Raw genomic sequence first — 23,940 nt, forward strand, 5'->3', positions numbered from 1 at the left:
GGGCAGCAGGGGGACCAGAGACAGCGGTTGGGCAGTTTGGACCAAACAGCGATGTCATAATTCATTATCATCCCATAAAAATTGGGCATGATGTAGACAGAGACAGCCTTATCCTTGTACAAGTTGCTTTGCAGCATCGAACAAATAAAAAAAGAAGGCTCCCTTCACCATTTAAGTTACAGTCTAAATTAGTGGTTTCTAAAGTTGGTGGTGACTGGGTGAGCTCCCGTTGCTCGGTCCCTGCTCCTGCCAACCTAGCATTTCGAAAGCACATCAAAGTGCAAGTAGATAAATAGGTACCACTCCAGTGGGAAGGTAAACGGCATTTCCGTGCGCTGCTCTGATTCGCCAGAAGTGGCTTAGTCATGCTGGCCACATGACCTGGAAGCTGTACGCCAGCTCCCTCAGCCAATAAAGCGAGATGAGTGCCGCAACCCCAGAGTCGTTCGCGACTGGACCTAATGGTCAGGGGTCCCTTTACCTTTACCCTACCTTTACCCTTCTGCTAGGTCAAGTGACAGGGCGGAAAGGAGTTTGGAGTAGTGGTAAATCTCCCCCCCCCCCGCCACCCTGTCCCACCTTTGCCCTTAATCCAGGATGATTCCCCCCCCCTTAATTTACCCTGGCCTTGGCTGAGCCCACTGGGATGAGGGTCTATAGCCCACCGAGCCCACCAGGGAGCATCTCTCTCAAGTATAAAATGCAAGAGGATCTTAAAAGGCAGGTTTCCAAAATGCAACTTGAGAAACGAAACAAAAAAACACAACATTTCTTTCTTAGTTGTCTAGACCACAAAGGGCAAAACGCAATCAGTCTGGCTAGGGGTGGCTTATGTTTTCTGTAGAGGGGAGGATGCCAGACAGCCGTCAGCCTTCCTTCCTGAAAAATATCTCTCATAAAGCCTCCCCAAATTTGGTAAATATGTTCTCTTAAGGAACAGGAAGGAAATCTTTTGAGGATTTCCCCTTCAATTTCACCAAGTTGCCAAGAATCATAGGCAGAGTCATCGGGAAGTTTATCCCGCTAAGCACAAGGTTCTGGAAAACAGCCCCCAAGGAAGATAACCATGTGTGTTAATTGCCATATGATGTATTTTGTCTTCTCCCTTTCCTTTTATTTACGCAGGCTTTAAGCAACCTGTTAAATTCTCTCTCCTCTAGACTGGCAAAACCTCTCAGCGCACGCTGCCTTGTGGCGAGTACCCACAGGTTAGCAAAATGCCCCCACCTGAATAAGCCTTGAGCAGTTCCCATCCACAAGCTGCTCCTCCTCCTTCTTCTTCTTCGTCTTCTTCTTCTTCTTCTTTGGCGATCCCTCATAGCTGAGTAGGATTGTCTTCCATAAAAAAGTGTTCATAATGAGTTCTGGCACCTCTTTTTCTAGAAAAATAGCAGGTTTATTATTATTATTATTATTATTAGCACCACAAGCATACCAAAAGTTGTTGTTCTCCTTCTTCTTCTTCTTCTTCTTCTTTGGTGATCACGTAGCCGAGTAAGATTGTCTTCCATAAATACGGTTTTAACACTGAGTCCGTAAGTGACTGTGGAGGCCAATTCTGGATCCACACGTCCTTCCACAGTGGGGACATTGGTTCCCGGGCGAGAGTTGATCACGGTGTAGATTTGCCAAGCGTGCCTTCCTCTTAGCACGTTTCTCCCTTGCGTCCTGAGTTCGAGTGTCTTCAAAGCCCATGACACCTTTGGTAAAGGCTGTTCTCCAACTGGAGTGCTCACAGGCCAGTATTTCCCAATTGTTGGTGTTTATACTACATTTTTAAATATTTGCCTTGAGAGAGTCTTGAAACCTCTTTTGTTGACCACCAGCATTACGCTTTCCGTTTTTTAAGTTCGGAATAGAGTAGTTGCTTTGGAAGACGATCATCAGGCATCCATACAACATGACCAGTCCAACAAAGTTGGTGTTGAAGAATCATTGCTTCAACACTGGTGATCTTTGCTTCTTCCAGTACACTGGTATTAGTTGGCCTGTCTTCCCAAGTGATGTGTAGCTTGGCTGGGGAACCTCTGTGTTTACATAGCAATGGCTCCACAGCATAGCTATCAACTTACAGATTTGAAAATAAGGGACCAGCAGCCTCGAAAATAAGGGATCAGCAGCCAAAATAAGGGATTTTCCGGGCACGGGTATGTTCGAAGGCAGAAAGCTCAGCCAGCAGCCAAACGAAGCCTCAAGCCTCAAGGAAAACCACTGTCACCTCTCCGCTGGGAAGCGCTGAGCAAAGGCAAGTCCCCAGGCAACACAGCCGATTTGATCAGCACAAGGCATGCAAGCTCCACCCTCAGTCGTTCTTAGACTCCTTATTGGCTCCTTATTACGCAGCCAAGCAACACAGTTGGAGCCTCCCTCCTCCCTGGCCAGCAGGGAGGGAGGGAGAGGAGCTGCTTCCTTTGAAACCCGGGAAATTTAAGGGACATCATCAATAAGGGTCAGCAGCAGGACACAGCACTGGGATAAGGGACTTTCCCGCCAAATAAGGGACGCTTGACAGCTATGCTCCACAGACCAATGGGCCAATGCTGTGCAAGGCAGCTTTGTAGGCTTATGGGACAAACTGCAGTTCGTTCGGGTTCCTGGGACTTGTAGCTCCCTATAGGGGCGAACTGCAGTTCCCAGTAGTGTCTACACTGACTTACAGCAGCTCTCCAGGGTTTTAGGCAGGGACTATCTCCCAGCCCCACTCAGAGATGCCTGCAGGAACTGATCCCGGGACCTTCTGCTTTTCTGCTACAGCCTTTCCAGCCGCAGTGTTGCTGCTCTAATTTATTGTTATTGCTGCTGCCTCCGCCTATTATATTTCAAGGGATGGTTATATAAGGCTGAATTTCAGCCAGGTGTAACGTTAGCACAGGCTGAGAGAAACTGGGCGCTATTTCGCCCCCCTCCTGCAGGCAGTGACCTGAAGCAAATGTCTTGTATAACGCCAGACCCCTCTTCTCCCCAGCTACTCTCTGGGGGATTAGCCCTACATTTAATGTAGCAAGATGCACAAAAGGAGAGCTTTCTAGGTACCAGTCCACATCTTGCAGCGAAAGGCCTGGATGAAGTGAATCGTAAGGCCACAGCGTATTTTTATTAACTGTAGCGCTTGGGATTGTGGGTATCAACCTCAGAAACGGGGGCGGGGACCAAATTCCTTGCCCAGCAGATTCCCTAACCTGCATTTTCCGCCACGTTTCAAAGTCCTGCAAGACATTGGAGAGAAAATGAAACCTCCTTTGCGAAGGTTAGCAACATCCGAGAACAAAAATGTTATGTACTGAGTTGAATAGGATCCAGGATGCAGCAGTCTGATTGGTCCTAGAACAATAGGATCCAGAATGCAGCAGTCTGATTGGTCCTAGAACAATAGGATCCAGAATGCAGCAGTCTGATTGGTCCTAGAACAATAGGATCCAGAATGCAGCAGTCTGATTGCTCCGCAGGAGCCACCCAATCCAACTCCAGGTGGAAGTGAATCCGCAACCTGATTGGCCTACAGGAGAATCCCAGAACTAGCCAATCACGTGGGGCCCATTGTGTAAATAATGTATATAAGCAGACATTTTGGGGGAACTTCCATTCCGCACTACTCTGAGCTGAGTAAAGAGCATGAAATCCACACTCAACTCCTAGTATATTTCAAAAAACGTGAGGCTTTCGTAGGCTCCTGGCCTCGTAACCGAAGAGCTAACAAGCCGCAAATAAATAGACTTTGCCTGGGACACTTAATTTTATTTTCGGCCGACTCAGAGGCTCGTTGTTTTCATGCTTAAGCAGTTTTTAATTAAAAAGCGGCTTTTGTTTCTTTGCTGTGGCAGAGCCTGCTCTGCCACACACACTGCTTCTGGATTTGCCCTGCTCCACTCAAACACCATGGGAGCCGTGATAGCACTCAAAAGTAAACAGGAGATTCATTTGGCTTCGGCCCTCGCCAGATTCGTGTCCATCTCCTCTTGTAGCCTTATTGGAGTTCACCGATTGGGTCTGCGTTGCTCCCGGACAGGAGGAAGGAAGTCAAATGACACCGAGGGTTGGTTCAGAGAAAGAGTTCTTTATTTCTGCTCTCCGGAACAGCAGAAAGGCACTTGCATGGTCAGTCCACAGCAAGTCCAAAGAAATGAGAGATTTCATGCAGTATATATATCCTCCAGGCACCTTCCCCAGGAATCCAGCCACGTCAGCTTGTACACGCAGGTTGACATCACAGATGTTCCTGCTCCGGCACTCTTAACCATAAAAGGGTATTCCTTCCTATACTTCTGACCATAAAAGGATATTCCTTCCTATACTTATGACCATAAAAGGATCTTCCTGTTCCTACTCTTATCTTGGAGCACCCTCTGGCGCTGTTCCCAGACTAGGTCTGTGCGTTTTTGTGGTCAGGATATAAGATAAGGCACAGACGTGTCTTCCCTGTTCTACTGGTACAGTCAAGGCCATCCTTGCTGTCACAAACTGATAAAGGAGAGGGCTCTGAGCACTTGTTTATACAGCTGGGTTTTGGCTCAAGAGCTCAAGTTAAAGCATTTGAGCTAAGGAAAAATAGGGATTTTGGTGCAGTTTCAAACTGCCTGCGCAGTCAGTTTTGGGTTTGGGAAACCCATTCCTTCACTCTGTTCTGTAATCTGCTTATTAGATTCTTATTGTTGGAAAGGATTACCGTTAGGAGCTGCAGGAATTCCTTTCTTGCCCCCCACTGGCAAGGTATCAGAGTGTGTCTTCTTCCTTGCTTTCTTCCACCTCGCCCACCCAAACACTAAAATTCTGACTTTCTCTCCCTTTTCTCCCCTTTCACCGACCCTCCCCTTTCCCTTTGCCCACCACCCTCCTCCCCTTTCTTCTCTTCCACAGAAATTTGCGCTGCGGACTGCGGAGGGCACGGCGTCTGCGTCGGAGGCACCTGCCGCTGCGAGGAAGGCTGGATGGGCGCTGCCTGCAACCAGCGATCGTGTCACCCCCGTTGCAACGAGCACGGGACGTGCCGGGACGGCAAGTGCGAATGCAGCCCGGGCTGGAACGGAGAGCACTGCACCATTGGTAGGGGTAGGGGGAGAGCGCTTTCGACTACGGGGAAAACCCACGCGGAAAGGGGTAATCGGTGGGGTGGTGGGGCGGAAGGAGGGGTGGAGGAACTGGGTGAAAAGAGCATGCTTAATCGAACTGCTGCAACATTCCCCACAGCATGCACACCCCCTTCCTTCCGTTCCTGGATTTCCGTGTTCCAGTGTCATACATTCCCATGTGTGGCGTTCCCCATCCCGTAGCCCCTGACCAATGTCCTTTGACGCTCTGCCCATGCTCAAGTCTCCAGTCTCCAGCTACTCCACACAAGCCCAGAAAAGGAGACACGGGGTGGTTAGTACCAGCATCCCCAAGAGTCTCCTCCGCTTATTTTTTTCCCCACGTGGAGCAAGTTCCCAGACCTTAATTAATTAAATTTATATACTACCCTTCATCTGAAGATCTCAGGACAGTTCACAAGATAAAAAAAAGTTTAAGGTAAAGCTTCAGAGTGCATAGGAATTATTTAGGATTTATTTGTTTGATTGTTTGTTTGTTTGTTTATGCATATTTATATTTATACATACATAGGGATGCAGGTGGCACTGTGGGTTAAACCACAGAGCCTAGGGCTTGCCGATCAGAAGGTCAGCAGTTCGAATCCCAGCGAAGGGGTGAGCTCCCGTTGCTCGGTCCCTGCTCCTGCCAACCTAGCAGTTCGAAAGCATGTCAAAGTGCAAGTAGATAAATAGGTACCGCTCTGGCGGGAAGGTAAACGGCGTTTCCGTGTGCTGCTCTGGTTTGCCAGAAGTGGCTTAGTCATGCTGGTCACATGACCCAGAAGCTGTACGCCGGCTCCCTTGGCCAATAAAGCGAGATGAGCGCCGCAACCCCAGAGTCAGCCACGACTGAACCCTTTACCTTTACATGCATACAAACATACAGTGGTACCCCTGGTTACGAACTTAATTTGTTCCAGAGGTCCGTTCTTAGCCTGAAACCGTTCTTAACCTGAGGTACCACTTTAGCTAATGGGGCCTCCCGCTTCCACCGCACCACAGGCGCGTGATTTATGTTCTCATCCTGAGGTAAAGTTCTTAACCTGAGGTACAACTTCCGGGTTAGCGGAGTCTGTAAGCCGAAGTGTTTGTAACCTGAGGTGTTTGTAACCCAAGATACCACTGTACGTACGTACATACATACATACCCCGCCCATCTGGCTGAGTTTCCCCAGCCACTCTGGATGGCTCCCAACATAATAATAATAATAATAATAATAATAATAATAATAATAATAAAGTGATAAAACATCAAACATTAAAAACTTCCCTAAACAAAAGTGACCAGAAACAGCCTAGCAGCCTAGATATGGGGAGCCTCCGGGGGAATTGTTTCCCATTATAGGGAAAATACAGTAAATTATCCAAAATGCGGAAATAGTTGCTTCCCTCCCCCCATAATGCATCTAAATTGCAATATTCAGGTTTTCCCCCCTAACTGAATTGAGGGATCCATGCTGACATAGTGGGTTGGGGTTCCAACCCCCTTCTTTTAGCCCCAGATTTCCTGGGGACTTCCCCCTCTTCCTTTCTTTCAAGAGAACAAGTCAAGAAACAAGAGTGCCTCATTTAATAATAATAATAATAATAATAATAATAATAATAATAATAATTTATTATTTATACCCTGCCCATCTGGCTGGGCCTCCCCAGCCACTCTGGGCGGCTTCCATAGAAACTTACATTAAACATTGCTGACAGCTTATCGCCAAAGCCTGAAACTTACCAATAAGTGGAACAGAGGGAGCCACGAAAATGCTTCATTTTCAGATTTAAAACCCCCAAGACCTGTTTTTTGCCTGTTTCACTCCACTAGCTTGCCGTGAACTCTTCTTCCATCGAGTATTCATTGAGTTGGGCACAAGGGCTTCTTTCACTTTTATGAGAGACAAACTATTGCATAGTTCATGTAACCGGAAGCTTTGAGCAGTCTTCCCACCTGACAATTTTCTCCCCTCCAATTCCGTCCCATTTCCTGGTGAAGCTTTGCCCCATTTCACCAGGGAGCCCAGCTGTTCCAGCATGTCGTTCAGCATGCAATTGTCATATCTCCACCCCATTTTAGCACAACCTTAAACCAGCCACTTCACAGCCCTCCCCGGACCAACTTCTTCATGCTGCCATCTCAGGGCATTACCCTTTCTGCAAACATATGTTTTCCTGGTTTACTGGGCGGGTTGTTGTTGTTGTTGTTTTGCATCAGTGCAGTTGTGGACAGCCACATGCAAAAGCGTTTTGTCTTAAGGCAGAAATTCTAAAAACAAACAAATGCTTTTGCAGATAGGGAAGGCCAGTTGCAAGTTGGAGAGTTTGCACAGGATTTGTTCTGTACCTCCTAATCAGCTGTTTGCAAGCCTACTCCGGCTCACTGTAAAAACCTTTTGGGCTTCTTCTGGGGGGAAAACTCCTAGCATTTCCTGCAAAGGGAACCTGGAGCTTATAGTTAGAAAACTGACTTATGCCACAGGAAAGGATGCTACGAGAGTAGTTTCCAGCTAAGAAGAAGCCTCTCCTGGTGGAGTTGAGCCTTCCTTGCTGCATTACTCAAGAGAAAGCCTTTCTATTCTTTCTTTTAAAAACTCAAATGCAAGTGAGGTTTTTTTTAGCCTGAAGAGCTGCACAGGATCGGGGCCTTAGCAACAAGATGTGGCCTGAAAAGCAGCCAGATTTTTCAAGTGGGAGGACTTGGCAGTATCAATAATAATAATAATAACAACAACAACAACAACAACAACAATAACAATAAATTTATTGTACCCCGCTCATCTGTCTCAGTTGCCTGGCTTCCAACAAAGTATAAAGGAAACACACCAAAACTTCAAATATTCTAAGCTTCCCCAAACCGTTCTCCCTTCAGATGTCTGTAAAAAGTCATGTGATTGTTTATCTCCTTAACATCTAATGGGAGGATGTTCCACAGGGCGGGTGCCACTACTGAGAAGGCTCTCTGCCTGGTTCCCTGTAACTTTGCTTCTTGCAGTGAGGAAACCAGCAGAAGGCCCTCGGAGCTGGACCTCAGTAACCGGGTTGGACAATGGGGTTGGAGATGCCCATTTATTTCTACACATCCCTTTCTTCCAATTTCCAATTTCCAATTTATTATTTATACCCCGCCCATCTGGCTGGGCTTCCCCAGCAACTCTGGGCGGCTTCCAACAAAATATTAAAATACTGTAATGCATCAAACATTAAAAGCTTCCCTAAACAGTTTGGAACCCAAGGCAGTATTTGAGACTGCCCTGTTTTAAGTCATTGTTGTTGTTGTTGTTTAGTCATTTAGTTGTGTCCGATTCTTCGTGACCCCATGGACCAGAGCACGCCAGGCATTTCTGTCTTCCACTGCCTCCCGCATTTTGGTCAACCTCATTCTGGTAGCTTCGAGAACACTGTCCAGCCATCTCGTCCTCTGTCGTCCCCTTCTCCTTGTGCCCTCCATCTTTTCCAACATCAGGGTCTTTTCCAGGGAGTCTTCTCTTCTCATGAGGTGGCCAAAGTATTGGAGCCTCAGCTTCAGGATCTGTCCTTCCTGTGAGCACTCAGGGCTGATTTCCTTCAGAATGGATAGGTTTGATCTTCTTGCAGTCCATGGGACTCTCAAGAGTCTCCTCCAGCACCAGAATTCAAAAGCATCAATTCTTTGACGATCAGCCTTCATGGTCCATCCTTTATGGTTTTAAGTCTTACATGCTGCCTTTTCTACTCTGAACACTTAGAACGAGGAGCTGGTGATGGTCCATGTTTAGCGGGATGTCTCTGCCCCCGTTGCTGCTTTTATCCTGTAGAATTATAGAATGGGAGAGTTGTGGGGACCCCAGGAGGTCATGTAGCCGAACCCCCTGCAATGCAGTGTGGTCTGTCAAGGGTGTAGGGAGAGAGAGAGAGAGAGAGAGAGAGAGAGAGAGAGATTTTTCACACACACACATTTTTCTCCACCACCCAGAAAGTCTTCCCAGTGGTTCTGCACTGTTTTGTCCATAGGCTCATGAACACAATAGTCGCTGAAAAAACAAGCATTATACCACCATAAAAATCCAGTATTTGGGGGATGGGAGTGGGGAGAGGAGTAACAGAACTGGCACATGTGAAAGGACATTGGCATGGAAGGTCAATGTGTGTGGCAAACATCCCCCTCTCATCCCAGTGTGATTTTTCTGCACGGGCACATACGTGGTCGGCCATAAATTGTTGTTACATCTTGTCTCCCTGCCTGCTTTATCCCTGATAAAAATTGTGTCATCCACCCCAACCCCTCCTCCCCCCCCCAAAGTGGCTGAACCCCAATCCTGGCCCGTAATTGACATGCGCGCAGGTAAACATTGCTAGGAGTCTCTGGCAGAAGCGGGAGAGGCTTCATCTTAACGTTCGACCAGGATTTCCCAAACTTGGGTCTGCAGTTGGACTACAGTTCCCATCATCCCTCACCACTGGACTTGCTAGCTAGGGATGATGGGAGTTGTAGTCCAAAAACAGCCGGAGACCCAACTGATTGCGATGATTTAAGCAGAAATGCAATGCACCTCCCCATACGGAGGGAGACAGTGACCAGGTGAGTTTCGGACCTGCTCAATGTGCTGCCTAGATGCTTAGGCTCATAGAATTGTAGGCTTGGAAGGAACCCCAGGGGTCATCTAGTCCAACCCCCTGCATTGCAATAATCGTGCCCTGAATAGGTGCGAACCACCAGTCTTCTGATTAACAGCATGCTGTTGATGGACAGATTCCGGGCCTCTCCTGCTTTCCTTTATTAGGGTTTCTTCTTTTATTTATTTTCTTGCACTGTCCTGCAGCCTACTGAGCCAATTCATTTTTTGCCTGGTCTGTTACCCATTTATTACTTCCTATACCTTTCAACCAGATTTGGACTGGGCTAATAATAATAATAGTACGTTTCCAAGCACAATTCAAAGTGTTGGTGCTGACCTTGAAAGCCCTAAATGGCCTCGGCCCAGTAGACCTGAAGGAGCGTCTCCACCGCCATCGCTCTGCCCGGACACTGAGGTCCAGCACCAAGGGCCTTCTGGCGGTTCCCTCCCTGCGAGAAGCCAAGTTACAGGGAACCAGGCAGAGGGCCTTCTCAGTGGTGGCACCCGCCCTGTAGAACGCCCTCCTATCAGATGTCAAAGAGAAAAACAACTACCAGACTTTTAGAAGACATCTGAAGGCAGCCCTGTTTAGGGAAGCGTTTAATAGGTTATTGTATTTTAGTGTTTTGTTGGAAGCCGTCCGGATTGGCTGGGGAAACCCAGCCAGATGGGCAGGATATAAAGAAATAAATAAATAATAACAATAATAATAATATAATAAGGACGCATCCAACCATGCAATCTCCCACCTTAAGCAGCCTTAAGTGGAACGGTGCACCAAGAATTTCACCATGTTGTTCTGCAGGCCCCATGGCCTGGCTCTTCGCTGCAAAAGGATGGCAGCTTCTCCCAGAGACTATGGTGGAGACCCAGGTAACTTGGGTTGCCTGCACGAGCCTCTAAACCTATTGGGTGTCTCCTCCTGGCAGTGTTTCCCAGGAGCTTCCGTTCTCCTCTATCCTTGAGCGAATGTTCTGAACCGCCAGGCGACGGCTGTGGTTGTCCCATCCCGGAGCCAAGTCATCAATTTCCTTACCTCCTCGCTTGCAGATACGAATCCCGTGCTTCCTCCTGCCCGTTTAGACATACTAGAGTCTAGACTCGAAAGTGGGGGGGGCTGGGGACGCGCCAAAAAAATTCTTTCGGAGGTCACGGCCCTTCTAGTTGGGTGGTCTTGCCTGAGCCAGTGCAGGAGGGGCGGGGTGGAGTGGGGGGAAGAATAAATGGAAAATACAAGGAGTCGTTTGAGAGCCAGGAGCGTGGGAATGGTGCCCAAATTGGAGCAGCAAGCTTTGCCCGGTCCTTACTTGGACAACGTTTTAAATAAGAGCAAAGAGCTCGGCAGGATGAGAGCTTTAGCCGAAAATATCTCACCCCACCCCTCTCCAGAAGCAGCCCCCAGCCCCCAGCCCCACTTCTGAAGTTGTCGACTGCTCAGAAGAAAAAGAGCTGTTCAGTCACCCCATCGGCTAAATTTCCCGGGGGTTCTTTTATATTTTCTCCACTCTCGCTCTGACCTTAAGCCAGCCATTTAAACTCTCTTTTCTTCTGCCGAGTCCCTTTATATCATCGCGGTATTTGCCCTGCCCCTTTGGCGAGGTTAATCCGCAAAGTCAAAGCAGTTGGCTTCAGGCTGTACCAGCGAGGGGGGGCACCCTGGTTCAACGCCCCTCTTAAGAGACGGTGAGCGCAAGTACAAAGAGGGGAGGAATTGTCTAACAACTATGGAACACCCTGCAAAACTTACTCTTGCTTTTGCCATAAATTGGCCTAGGGGCCCATGTCATTCGCTTATTTCTAAATTTTATCAACCACCTTGCTGTCACCCCCATAAGTTGTCACCTTTTAGCCAGGGATCTGGATGAGGCCACCCCAGCCATCAGGTGAAGGGGAGAAGCTGTCTCTCCCTTGGCTTAGCAGAGAATTTGAAGAGTCCGCTCAGTGTCTGGGTTGCGAGATGACGTCACCAATTGTGACCACTGTGGTAGACAGCTGTCAGTCAAAATTCAGAACACTAAGGGCTTTCCTTTTCCTTTTTTATTTTAGTGCTGATAGCTCTCTAGGGAACAGGTAGAATATTCAGACTCTGTCCTGCTTTCCTGTCTCAGGACTGAAGCACTCATGACCCACCTGTTCTGATTTTACTTTTGGCACACATTTACTACCTCACATTTCCATAGATTTGGGAGGGACCCTGAGTACAATCTAGTCCAACCCCCTGCCATGCAGTTGTCCCGTACGGGGATTAAACCTCCAACCTTGGCATTATCAGCACCACGCTCTAACCAGCTGAGCTATTTGTCTCTTCTGAAATGCTGATCACATGTAGATCATTGAAAGGTTAAAAACTAAAATTGGGCTTCTGCCAGAAAGCTAGATTGTAAGCTCCTTGCGGGAGAGACCTGGCATTTTTGCTGGTGCTGCTGGACGCAAAGCACCACATTCAATGGTGACTCTGCACGAACTATTAATTGCACAGAAAATGATTTGGGGGGGGGGGATTCCCAGGTCCTTGGAGCTGGCGGCTGGTCTTTTCCTCTTTACGTTACCCCATAAAGAGCCGTGTTGATGCCTGCTAAATGAATGATAGGCAGGCAGGAGGAAAAATGCATTTAGCAGCGGCCATGGCCAGAGGTTGCTATAGCCGTGAAAAGGCTCGCAGGACCTTCAGGCTGGCTGTCATTTATTCTGACCTTATTGCCCGCAGCACCCAGAATAAATAAACAGACCTTTTCGCCATTCCTTGACTGATGGTATTGGTACTGTCCCCTCCTTCCTTGCCACTTTTCTGCTTCTCCCTAACAAAGGCTCGGTCTCCTGTTGTTGTTGCTGCTGCTGATGTTGTCGTTTTCCCCCTTCCCCAACCTCTGACCCGCCTTCTCTCCTTCCCGGCGCCTCTGTAACACTTCTGCACTGTCTTGTACTTAGCTGTACTGCACTTGACTCAACCCTACTTTACATGTCCTGTCTTTTATCTCCCAAGCTCACTATCTGGATAAGGTAGTGAAAGGTACGGTGGTCTTCCTTTCCTCTTTTTTCTCCCTCGTTTGTCTCTGTGTTTGAAACCCAGGTAGACAACCCTCCCCATTTGTTTGCACGCCCCCGAGTCAGTAAATCAGATGGCATCTTTTCTCCATGTTCACAAGCGCTCTCACCTAATGTATGAAAAGCCTGGCTTTTCAGGCATTTAGGCTGAATGGAGGGGGAATGTTGTTGTTGTTTTTTTTGCAACTTCCATCATGTCATATCCATGTTTCCTCTATCCTACCCATTCCATCTCTCCTTCCCACCTAGCCAAGTTATTTGGGGGTGGGGGTGGGAATAGCAGCAATTACTGCATCAGCATGTGGTTAATAATAATAATAATAATAATAATAATAATAATAATAATAATAATTGTATGGCCCAAGAGGTGAAGACACAGGTGAGTGTGTTTGATGTACAAAGTCTCTTGGTTTTCAGTTTGAAATTGGTAATCTTGACAGCAGCGGGGCCAAATCTGTTAGGTTTCTGTTTGTGGCACTGTGCAGTGCTTGGAGTCACAAGACTCTGTTTACATTCCAGAGATTCCAGACTGTTGGAAGTCTCACCGGAGACGGGAGACGGATGTTGATATTACTGGTTTCCTGTTTCTTTGTACCAGTTGCCTCTCTGCTTTCACAGAGAGAGGATGTATATTCTTTTCTGCCTGCGTAGTTAGAAATAAAACTCTTAGCAATGTAGCTCATATTTCTCGTCCTTCTGCTGCTTCTATACTCTGCGTAATGAGGGAACGTGCCTGAAGCCTCATCAGAGGCTCAGGTTATCAATCACTGTCGGAGGACTCGACCGGAGGAACAGCTCGGCCGAACGCAAGTTCCGACAAAATCCCCAAGCGAAGTTGACCTGTTGATGCATTTATGATATGTGCTGTAGGTCAGGGCCAGAGCCAGTGTGGTGTAGTGGTTAAGAGCGGTGGACTTGTAATCTGGGGAACCGCGTTCGATTCCCCGCTCCTCCACATGCAGCTGCTAGGTGACCTTGGGCTAGTCACACTTCTCTGAAGTCTCTCAGCCTCACTCACCTCACAGAGTGCTTGTTGTGGGGGAGGAAGGGAAAGGAGATTGTTAGCCGCTTTGAGACTCCTTAGGGTAGTGATAAAGCGGGATATCAAATCCAAACGCTCCAGTCCTCATCATCCCCTAAGCACCAGCCATGGTGGCAGGGGCTGATGGCAGCTGGAGTCAAGGAATATCTGGACTGCACTGTGTCGGAGAAGATTTCTGGGTGATATGCTACGTGCCCTACGGACTGCATCAGAGCATGTCTTTTTGCTATCTTAAAAAGCAGCGAGTGAACCTGCTTACAAATGGGCCAGTTCACACCATGCAGCAGTTTGCGTGGACTTGCAGCCGGGTGTCGGGGTGGGGCACAGTTTATACATACTGGCTAAATTCAATATCTAGTTGCAATGAAAGAAATCCCAGCATATTTTGAATGCATTTGTTGGCAGTTCATCCGTTGCTGCAACACTCATTCACTTCAGTTAAAAGCTTAAACTGAGATATTTCCATCAATTAAAGTGGTGCCCTTGATTAATCAGGTAATGGCTTTTTAATTTTGTGGCTGTTGTTTCCATTACAAAAAGAAACAAAAACTGCTGATTGTAAGCTCCATCTCAGAAGAGGCATTTCCTCCTATGTTTCTGCTGCAAGATGTGCTTTTGCTCCTTTAGAACTGCTGTGGGTTATTTTAATTTTTTTCATGCACATTTTGTTGACTAAAGTCAACCGACTTGTGATTCCTTGAGCAGCGTTGCAGCCCAACTTACAACAACAGTGACCAAAGGTTTTGGTGACTGTGCAACAGGTGGGGGCCAAAGTATGCCCCTCTGGTGCACACATTCAAAAGCAGGTACCAGCTCTGTGAGTTAGCTTTGTGCTGTGTGAATTTCCTTCCCTGTGTCCTGAGTCTCCCACAATTCAGCTTCATTGGCTAACCGAAGGTTATAGAATCACAAGAGCAGGGTCAAAGCTCCTCTGTCCTCTTTCCCTACACCGGCCCAATCGCCTTCTCAATCCAGCCCACAGACGGTCCAGGAATCAGCATGTTTTTACATGAGTAGAATGTGCACCTCTGGGTTATTTGTGGGGCATAGGAATTAGTTCTTTTCTTTTCCTCTTCAAAATATAGTCCGACCCCCACAAGGTCTGAGGGACAGTGGACCGGCCCCATGCTGAAAAAGTTTGCTGACCCCTGCCTGATTTTATAAGGTTCATGTCCCCGATCTCTTCTCGTCATATCTAAACTAAAAGGTGGTTGTGGTTCGTGTGTATTGTGACTGCTGGGGTGAAGGCAGGTAGACCATCAGTAGGTGGAGCAACAGCCAATGACAGGCAGATCCACCTCCCCTCTTGTTGGCACCTGTCTGTCTCAAGAGACAATGGAGTGCACCTCTGGGGGTGAAGTCAAAACGCTGTGCTAGCAGCACCAAAGTGACCTCCCTGGGGTGCAAGCCTGGGCAGTGTGTCTGGAGGCCCTGGGCTGCTCAGACAACAAGACCTTCTCTTGGCCTCACTGATGGGGTCCAAAGGAAAGCAGAGCAAGACGTTCAGCACCAGCTTGGCTGTAGAAGTTGCCGGAAGGAGGCGTAGAAGGCGCCGTCCAACCATCTTAAGGACCCCACTCTGAATTTGTGTAGGGTTGACTCCTTAGCCTTGTCTTCTCTTGAAGATATCCCTCAAGGCAGTGGAGGTTTAGGATGAGAGTTTTTCTTCTCTTAGATGGGCTACCTTCGTAGGTGGATGAGCCCCACCTGCCCCTCACAGATTTAACGCCTGATGGATAAGCCAGAAGGCAGGTAGGCAGTTCTTGGCTGAGGGTCAACTGAAGTTGGTGGGGAATTCCGTAATAAATAATAATAATAATAAAATTTTATTATATCCCACCCTCCCCAGCCGAAGCCGGGCTCAGGGTGGCTAACAACAGTAAAGTAATACAGCATTCTAAAATCAATTCATAATAAAATCAGTTCAAATCAAATTAATGGCAACCATTGGGCTAGAGTTCTGTGAAGATTGCCAAAGGAGGTGGTCAGGCTGTGCCTTGGCCAAAGGCCTGGTGGAACAGCTCTGTCTTGCAGGCCCTGCGGAAAGATGTCAAGTCCCGCAGGGCCCTAGTCTCTTGTGACAGAGCGTTCCACCAGATCGGAGCCACAGCCGAAAAAGCCCTGGCTCTGGTTGAGGCCAGCCTAACCTCCCTGTGGCCTGGGACCTCCAAGTTGCTTTTGTTTGAAGACCGCAAGGTCCTCCGTGGGACATACCAGGAAAGGTGTCCTAAGCCGTATAGGGCTTTAAAAGTTAAAACCAGCACCTTAAGCCTGACCCTGTACTCCACCAGGTGCCAGTGAAGTTGGTAAAGCACCAGGTGAATGTGATCCCACGGTGAGGACCCCGTAAGGAGTCTCACCGCAGCATTCTGCACCCGCTGGAGTTTCTGGGTCAGCACTAATGAACTAGCCTCTATTGCTGAAAAAGCCCCCAAACATGGAAACTTTTCTGCTGCTTGTGCACACGCGCACACACACACACACACAGAGAGAGAGAGAGAGAGAGAGAGAGAGAGAGACCCCAACACAAAACCCACCCGAATCCCCACTTGAGAGAAACGTTGGCTTGCAACCAAGCTGGTGTCTATCCTCACAAACAAAAAGTAGAGAGCCGCTTTTCAAATAAATCCAAAATTATGCGGGAATGAGATTCAGGCCTCCGTGCTTTTAAGCGAGGTTTTGTTTTCAGCCTTCAAAACCACACACTTTCTAAAATGTCTCACCCCCACCCCCCAAAAAAGCCATAAAAAGACTGCTCCAACGTCAGTCTTCGTCTTTCAAGACTCTCCTGGGTTGGGAGCCGCACTTTATTAATTTAATTTATGGAATTATAGCTGCAGCAGGAGAGAGAGATACGTATATGCTGGAGTGTATTGCCTGCCATTTCGAAACGTGTTGCTAATTATGCACATTAAACACAGAGGCCACAGGCAGCAATGCTTTCTTGTTATGGCTGTCATGATGGCAGTAGATTTGATTGACTTGGACAAGCGCATACTTTTGAAACTGCAGTGGTACTGCTGCGCATAGTTGTGAGGCCGGTGTGTGGGGAGGGTGCTGTTCAGAAGGACCCTGCCCCACTAAAAGCATCTGATGGTAGGTTATTGACTACAGAGCAAAACCAGGTCGCTTCCCCTTTATATCAATGCGTAGGCCTGCAACCCCGTGCAATCAAACTTGGGAGTATATCCCATTTAATTCAGTGCGGCTTCTTTCTGAGAAAACGTGCTTTGGATTGTGCTGCTGGTTGATTAATCTGTCCCTCTAGAGACTACCTTACACTGTGTTTAAAACCAAAATCTCATTTGGGTAGAAACTGTTTCTCAGGCGGCTAGTCCTAGTCTTTATAACCCTGTACCTTCTTCCAGAAGGCAGAAGCTGAAGGAGATCATTTCCGGGGTGTGCACTATCCTGAGCTATCTCTGCCACTTTCTTGTGACACTTGGAAGCATAGATTTGGTCCAAGGTGGGAAGAATATATATATATATATATATATATATATATATATATATATATATGCAGGTTTTGGTGTCCTCGGGTGTCTTCCCGTGTAAAAGTTGGGGTGTCTAGGCGACGTTTCGACGAGGTCTCACTCGTCATCTTCAGGCTGGTGCTTTCGGCTTCTTGTTACTGGAACAGAGCGGGATCTCAATGTTTGAGTTCCTATAAATACTGTAGAGGGGGTGTGGTGTCTAGCCTCCAATGTTCTGGGCAGAGAGGAAGTTCCCAGGCTAGTGTGCCTTTTCTTCTTTTGTTCCTTAATTACTTGAGAGATACCTTGAGTGATTTCTTGAGTGATATCCTGAGTACCACTTAGGTGGGTCATTAGGTGTGGATTAGTTGCTAAAGTCTTTGTGTCTTGACCTCTTGAACTTTGTGAAGAGTTTTCTTGAGAAGATGGCTGTATTGCACTTAGTTGTGCTTTGGCTTGGCTTCGTGTATAGGGGCGAGCTGTGGTTTTGTGGCTTGTGTCAGCCAGATCTGTGTAGGGATTGCAGGGGGGTGCAGCATCCGGAGGTGCCACCATGGATTGGCTACTGGATGGTGTCAGTAATTCATCTGTGGAGAGGGTCTGGGTTTGGGTCTGGTGTGGTTGATTGGTGTTGGCGTTCTGTGTGCCTCTGGATCTGGTGTCAGTTTTTGTGGGGAGGGCTAATTTCCAGATGTCTGGCAAGCGGGATGTGTCGTCACGCTTGTTCATGTTGTGAGGGTGTTTCTCTATCTCGATGGCTTCCATGATTATTCTCTTGTGGTGATGTTCCGTGTTAAAGAGCAATTTGGAATCTGCAAAATTAATTTCGTGTCCTGTTTCTTTCATGTGTTGGAAAAGAGAGGAAGTTTTTTCTTCTTTTTTGACGGCATTCTTGTGTTCTGCGATACGTGCATTTATTCGTCTGTTTGTTTGTCCAATGTACGTGGCTGGGCAGACTTTGCAGGGTATTTCATAGATCCCTTGGTTTTCCAACTTGGTTTTCACAAAGTTCAAGAGGTCAAGACACAAAGACTTTAGCAACTAATCCACACCTAATGACCCACCTAAGTGGTACTCAGGATATCACTCAAGAAATCACTCAAGGTATCTCTCAAGTAATTAAGGAACAAAAGAAGAAAAGGCACACTAGCCTGGGAACTTCCTCTCTGCCCAGAACATTGGAGGCTAGACACCACACCCCCTCTACAGTATTTATAGGAACTCAAACATTGAGATCCCGCTCTGTTCCAGTAACAAGAAGCCGAAAGCACCAGCCTGAAGATGACGAGTGAGACCTCGTCGAAACGTCGCCTAGACACCCCAACTTTTACACGGGAAGACACCCGAGGACACCAAAACCTGCATATATATATATATATATATATATATATTTCCATCTTAAGAATATATTACAAACTGTGATGAATCACATCAAGAACTTGCCTGGTCCAACATCCTGTTTTCCACAGTGACCAGCAAGTTGTCTATGGGTAGCCTATAAGCAGGGCAGAAGGACGAACTCTTGTTCCCCACCAAGTAGTATTCGGGGGGCATACTGCTGTAAACAAAAATTGCCCTTTTCCCTTATGGGGTATCCAAGAGCCCATATAGAGTCCTTACATAGGTTCCCTATTGGTAGGAGAAAATAACAGAGGCCAACCACAGAATATTGAGAAGCAAAGCAGCTAGTAAGCTTGATCTTTATTGATCTGTTGCAACAGGGTCCTCACTCACCACACGAAGGAGGGAGGAGGAACCCTGAACAATGGCGCGCAAGGCCTTATATGGACTTTTGAAATTGCCACCCTGTAGATCAAGACCACCCCCAGAAACATCATACATACATCACAGATGGGGTATAACCTAAGAACACCCCCCCCCCCAGATACATCATACCTACATCACAGAAAAGGCCGTCTAAAACAGAAATTTGAATGTTGTTTTTCTCCTGTTGTTGTTTATCTCCTGTCTGGCAGGTTACTTGATTGGATTCCCTGGGGAGCCTGGCCAGTCTTTTTGTAATGATAAATACATAGTTCCTGGGCCAGGTCACAGGCTCACACCCTATTCAAACACAGACATACCCTTAAGACAGGATGGGGAGTCTTTTCCATTTTCCTTTGACCTTGCAGAGAAAACATTTGGTCAGTTTGGGACAGTTTGGGAATAAAAAATGGCTCCAGGTCGGTCTTCCTGTGCTGATCTATGTACGTGCTTGGTTGGTACACTTATGAACATTTACTGCATCTAAGACCTCAAAAGGGACGCGGGTGGTGCTGTGGTCTAAAACACAGAGCCTAGGGCTTGCCGATCAGAAGGTCGGCAGTTCCAATCCCCGCGACAGGGTGAGCTCCTGTTGCTCTGTCCCAGCTCTTGCCAACCTAGCAGTTTGAAAGCATGCCAGTGCAAGTAGATAAATAGGTACCACTCTGGCAGGAAGGTAAACAACATTTCCGTGCGCTGTTCTGGTTTGCCAGAAGTGGCTTAGTCATGCTGGCCACATGATCTGGAAGCTGTACGTTGGCTCCCTCGGCCAGTAAAGCGAGATGAGCGCTGCAACCCCAGAGTCGTCTGCGACTGGACCTAATGGTCAGGGGTCCCTTTACCTTTAAGACCTCAAAATGCCTATCACAATACTTCCTGTGATCCTGGAACATCCTGGCGACTAGTAGCCATTTACAACCTAACCCTCCGTGAGCTTCTCCAACTCGGCCCCCTTCACCCCAGCAGAACATGCCCAACTCATATCTCCTGCCCAACTCATATGCTTTCCCCTCTTTGCAAGGCGACACCGCCTTTCCGTTCTCCATCACGTGGTGGTGGACCTCCGGATCAAGTTTTTGACCCTCTCCCTCTTGGCCGCCTCTCTTGGACATCCAAGAAGCAGAGAGGATCAACTTGTGCTTGCAAACAGGGGAGACGGCAAGAGTGGCGAAACAAACGCTAATCCCCGGGAACAGCAAAAGCTGCTTTGGCAAGCCAATTAGCCCTTCCGGGACAGAGAAACTTTGCAACAAAGGCTACTGCTCCTTGCCAAATTGGCCGCTTTGGAAGGGCTCCCCATCTAGGTTGTTTTCCCTTAATTGAATGAATGAAATGCCCCTGAATTTCTTTATGTTGCTTCCACACACACACCCCTTTTAGGTATCCTTTGTTAGCTCAAGGGGCAAGGGTCTGCTTTTGTCTCTGTTTACCCACTTAGAGGGGTGGCAATTCTTGCGAATAATAGAATAATAGGTGCCTCTCTCCCCATTCCTGCCTCTCATCTCCTTACAGGGAAGGGGGCTGGGGGGCACAGCAAATCAAAAGATAACAGAGGAACAAGGGTGGGTGGAGAAAGAGGATTTAAAGGCATACCTCATCTCCTTCAGATTCAGAGATGTGAAGAAGTGAACATCTCCATTCTTCCTTGTTCGTCGCCCTCCTTTCATCCCCCCCCTTTTTTTAAAAAGTCATCTATAGAATCATAGAATCATAGAGTTGGAAGAGACCACAAGGGCCATCGAGTCCAACCCCCTATAAAAATCTATAAAATACTTGCTTTATCTTCTTTGAATTAACCTTGCAAGCCAGGAACTGAACGGAGTAGATTGTACTTTGTTAAGCAGGACTGGTTAACTTATTATCATTATTACTATTATTTATTTTATTTTATTTTTTTATTGAGTTTATATACCACTCCTATACCCGGTGGTCTTAGGGCGGTTCACAGAACAAAATCAAAATATAAAACTACAAAATAAATAATCAAAATAAAAAAAACAACCCAATACCCCCCCCCCAAAAAAACCACCACAATTTAAAAGGGCATAGGATGTCAATCAAATCAACCAAAGGCCTGGTTAAAAAGGAATCTTTTTGCCTGGTGCCTAAAGCTATACAGTCAAACCTCAGTTGTCAAACGTAATCTGTTCTGGAAGCGCTTTCAGCTTCCAAAATGTTCAACAACCGAGGCACGGCTTTTGATTGGTTGCAGGACATTCGGCTTCCGGAAAATGTTCAAAAATCGGGTTTTCAGCATTCGGGAGCCAAAATATTGGCGTTTGACTGTATAATGAAGGTGCCAGGCGAACTTTCCTGGGGAGAGCATTCCACAGACGGGGAGCCACTGCAGAAAAGGCCCTGTTCTCATGTTGCCACCCTCTGGACCTCTCGAGGAGAAGACACATGAAGAAGGGCCTCAGAAGATGATCTCAGGGTCCAGGTTGTTGTTGTTGTTGTTGGAGGACACAAAGGTTACCTTCACACTTTGTCAGGCCAATGAATTTGGTCAAAAGCAACCTTCTCTCTCTCTCTCTCTCTCTCTCTCTCTCTCTCACACACACACACACACACACACACACACACCCCTCCTGTCCCTGCTGACATAAGCAGATCAGCTGAAGGGGAGAGTTATCTCTACCTGCTCATCAGATAATTCATATGATGACTGGCGGGGACACAAACCCCACCCGCACTGTGTCTGCTTTACATTATTTTTCTCTATGCTTCTACCACTGAAATCTGAGGAGGGCAGGGGCAGTATAAATGCCTTTGGGGGCTAGATCAGGCCCCAGTCCGGGGGTTAGCCAGCCCTCCCATAAAGTTTGCAGCAGGTTAAAGCGAGCGTGCTTGCCGTAAACCTTCGCGTTTACGACGCACTGTGGAGAGATCGGCACTTGCTGTAGCTTCCAGCTCCCATAACTCTTATTGCTCACATGAGCAGAATGCATGGCTTGAAGGGAACACGCCATTTAGGCATTCCTAATCATCAGCACGTTTGGGGTTGGAATTGCCAAATCAGCCGTTCTGAGCTGAGCTGGGAGAGACTCTATTGGATTTGGTCTGCTCTAATCCAAACCAGCAAAACAATCTGGGCGTTATCTACACCAGAGACTTGAATTGGTTTAATATCTGTCCCCTCACCCCCAGGGAACTAACTGTGGGAATTGCAGTCATTTGAGGGAGAGAGAAGGCAGAAGTCTTGAGCATCAGATTGTCAGCACGCTCAGGAAACTACATTCCCTGGGGTTCTTTGGGGCAAAGCCCTTGGCTGACGAAATTCCAAACTCAGTCGCATCAGCCAGGAGCCAGTTTGCATTTCCATCCACACAGCCAGAGGAGGTTTCTGCAAATCTTTATACTCGACCCGGTCTCACGGTGGAATGATTGGTGATAAACACATGCAGAGTGTACATAGCACTTCATGCACATCATCTCAGTAAGGGATTCATCACTCTGTTCTGTCAGCAAACATTAAGGAAAAGGGGTTTGAAACTAGATACGATTGCAGGAGGAAAGAGGAGCTGAGGGAGTCGGTGAAGAAACTTTTTGCGCAACTGCTTTGCTGCTGGCTGAGCTTGGGGGAAAACACACAGATTCAGCCACAACTTCTCAAGACATTGTTGTTTAGTCATTAAGTCATGTCCGGCAACAAAAGTTTTTTCTTGGTATGAGCTTTCGTGTGAATGCACACTTCTTCAGATACCAAGTGTGCATGCACACGAAAGCTCATACCAAGAACAAACTTAGTTGGTCTCTAAGGTGCTACTTGATCTCAGAAAGTGAGGCGGAATTAAATAACCTTTTAATGAGGGTGAAAGAGGAGAGTGCAAAAATATGGTCTGAAGCTCAACATCAAAAAAACAAAGATCGTGGCCACTGGACCCATCACCTCCTGGCAAATAGAAGGGGAAGAAATGGAGGCAGTGAGAGATTTTACTTTCTTGGGCTCCATGATCACTGCAGATGGTGACAGCAGCCACGAAATTAAAAGACACCTGCTTCTTGGGAGAAAAGCAATGAAAACCTAGACAGCATCTTAAAAAGCAGAGACATCACCTTGCCGATAAAGGTCCGTATAGTTAAAGCTATGGTTTTCCCAGTAGTGATGTATGCAAGTGAGAGCTGGACCATAAAGAAGGCTGATCTCTAGCTTTTGAATTATGGTGTTGGAGGAGTCTCTTGAGAGTCCTAGGGACTGCAAGAAGATCAAACCGATCCATTCTGAAGGAAATCAGCCCTGAGTGCTCACTGGAAGGACAGATCCTGAAGCTGAGGCTCCAATACTTTGGCCACCTCATGAGAAGAGAAGACTCCCTGGAAAAGACCCTGATGTTGGGAAAGATTGAGGGCACAAGGAGAAGGGGACAACAGAGGACGAGATGGTTGGACAGTGTTCTCGAAGCTACCAGCATGAGTTTGACCAAACTGCGGGAGGCAGTGGAAGACAGGAGTGCCTGGCGTGCTCTGGTCCATGGGGTCACAAAGAGTCGGACACAACTAAACGACTAAACAATGAAGGTGCTAGTGGACTTTATATATATATATTTCTACTGCCTCAGACCAACACGGCTACTTACCTGAATCTAGAACCCAAAAGCCAGTTTTGTGTTTCTTTATAGTGGGAGTAGATCACAGTCTCTTGGGAGTTGGACATCCCTGTTGTAGAGGGAAATAAGGGGCAGATGGAGCTCATCCAAATGGGAAGGTAGCCTATCTAGGAGAAGGAAAACTCTGATCCTAAACCTCCACTGCCTTGCAAGATATCATCAGGAGATGTAAGGATGCAACCCTACACAAATCTGGAGTGTGAGTCCCTAAGACAGTTGGGTGGCGCCTTGTACACCTCCTTCCGGCAGCTTCTTCCACCAAGCTGGCACTAAACATTTTGCTCTGCTTTCCTTTGGACCACATTAGCAAGTCCAAGAAAAGGGGGTCTTGTCATCTGGGCAGCCCAGGACCTCCAGACACAC

The 23,940-nt window shown here is 47.4% G+C and overlaps 1 protein-coding gene across 13 annotated transcripts in view; it reads left to right on the forward strand.

Annotated features, from left to right (window-relative positions):
• Window positions 1-23,940, forward strand: part of TENM4 (teneurin transmembrane protein 4) — a 650,537-nt gene that overhangs the window by 518,707 nt on the left and 107,890 nt on the right. For 8 of the 13 annotated variants that reach the window (XM_083735741.1, XM_083735748.1, XM_083735747.1 and 5 more), the window contains 2 exons: window positions 4,855-5,040; window positions 12,630-12,656. In XM_083735741.1, the coding sequence (XP_083591867.1) occupies window positions 4,855-5,040; window positions 12,630-12,656 (213 nt within the window). The remainder of the gene's footprint in view (window positions 1-4,854; window positions 5,041-12,629; window positions 12,657-23,940) is intronic. The other 5 variants (XM_083735749.1, XM_083735751.1, XM_083735750.1 and 2 more) reach the window with 1 other exon arrangement.

This window comes from Podarcis gaigeae, assembly GCF_964106915.1.
Source record: "Podarcis gaigeae genome assembly, chromosome: 4".
Classification (NCBI taxonomy): Eukaryota; Metazoa; Chordata; class Lepidosauria; order Squamata; family Lacertidae; genus Podarcis; species Podarcis gaigeae.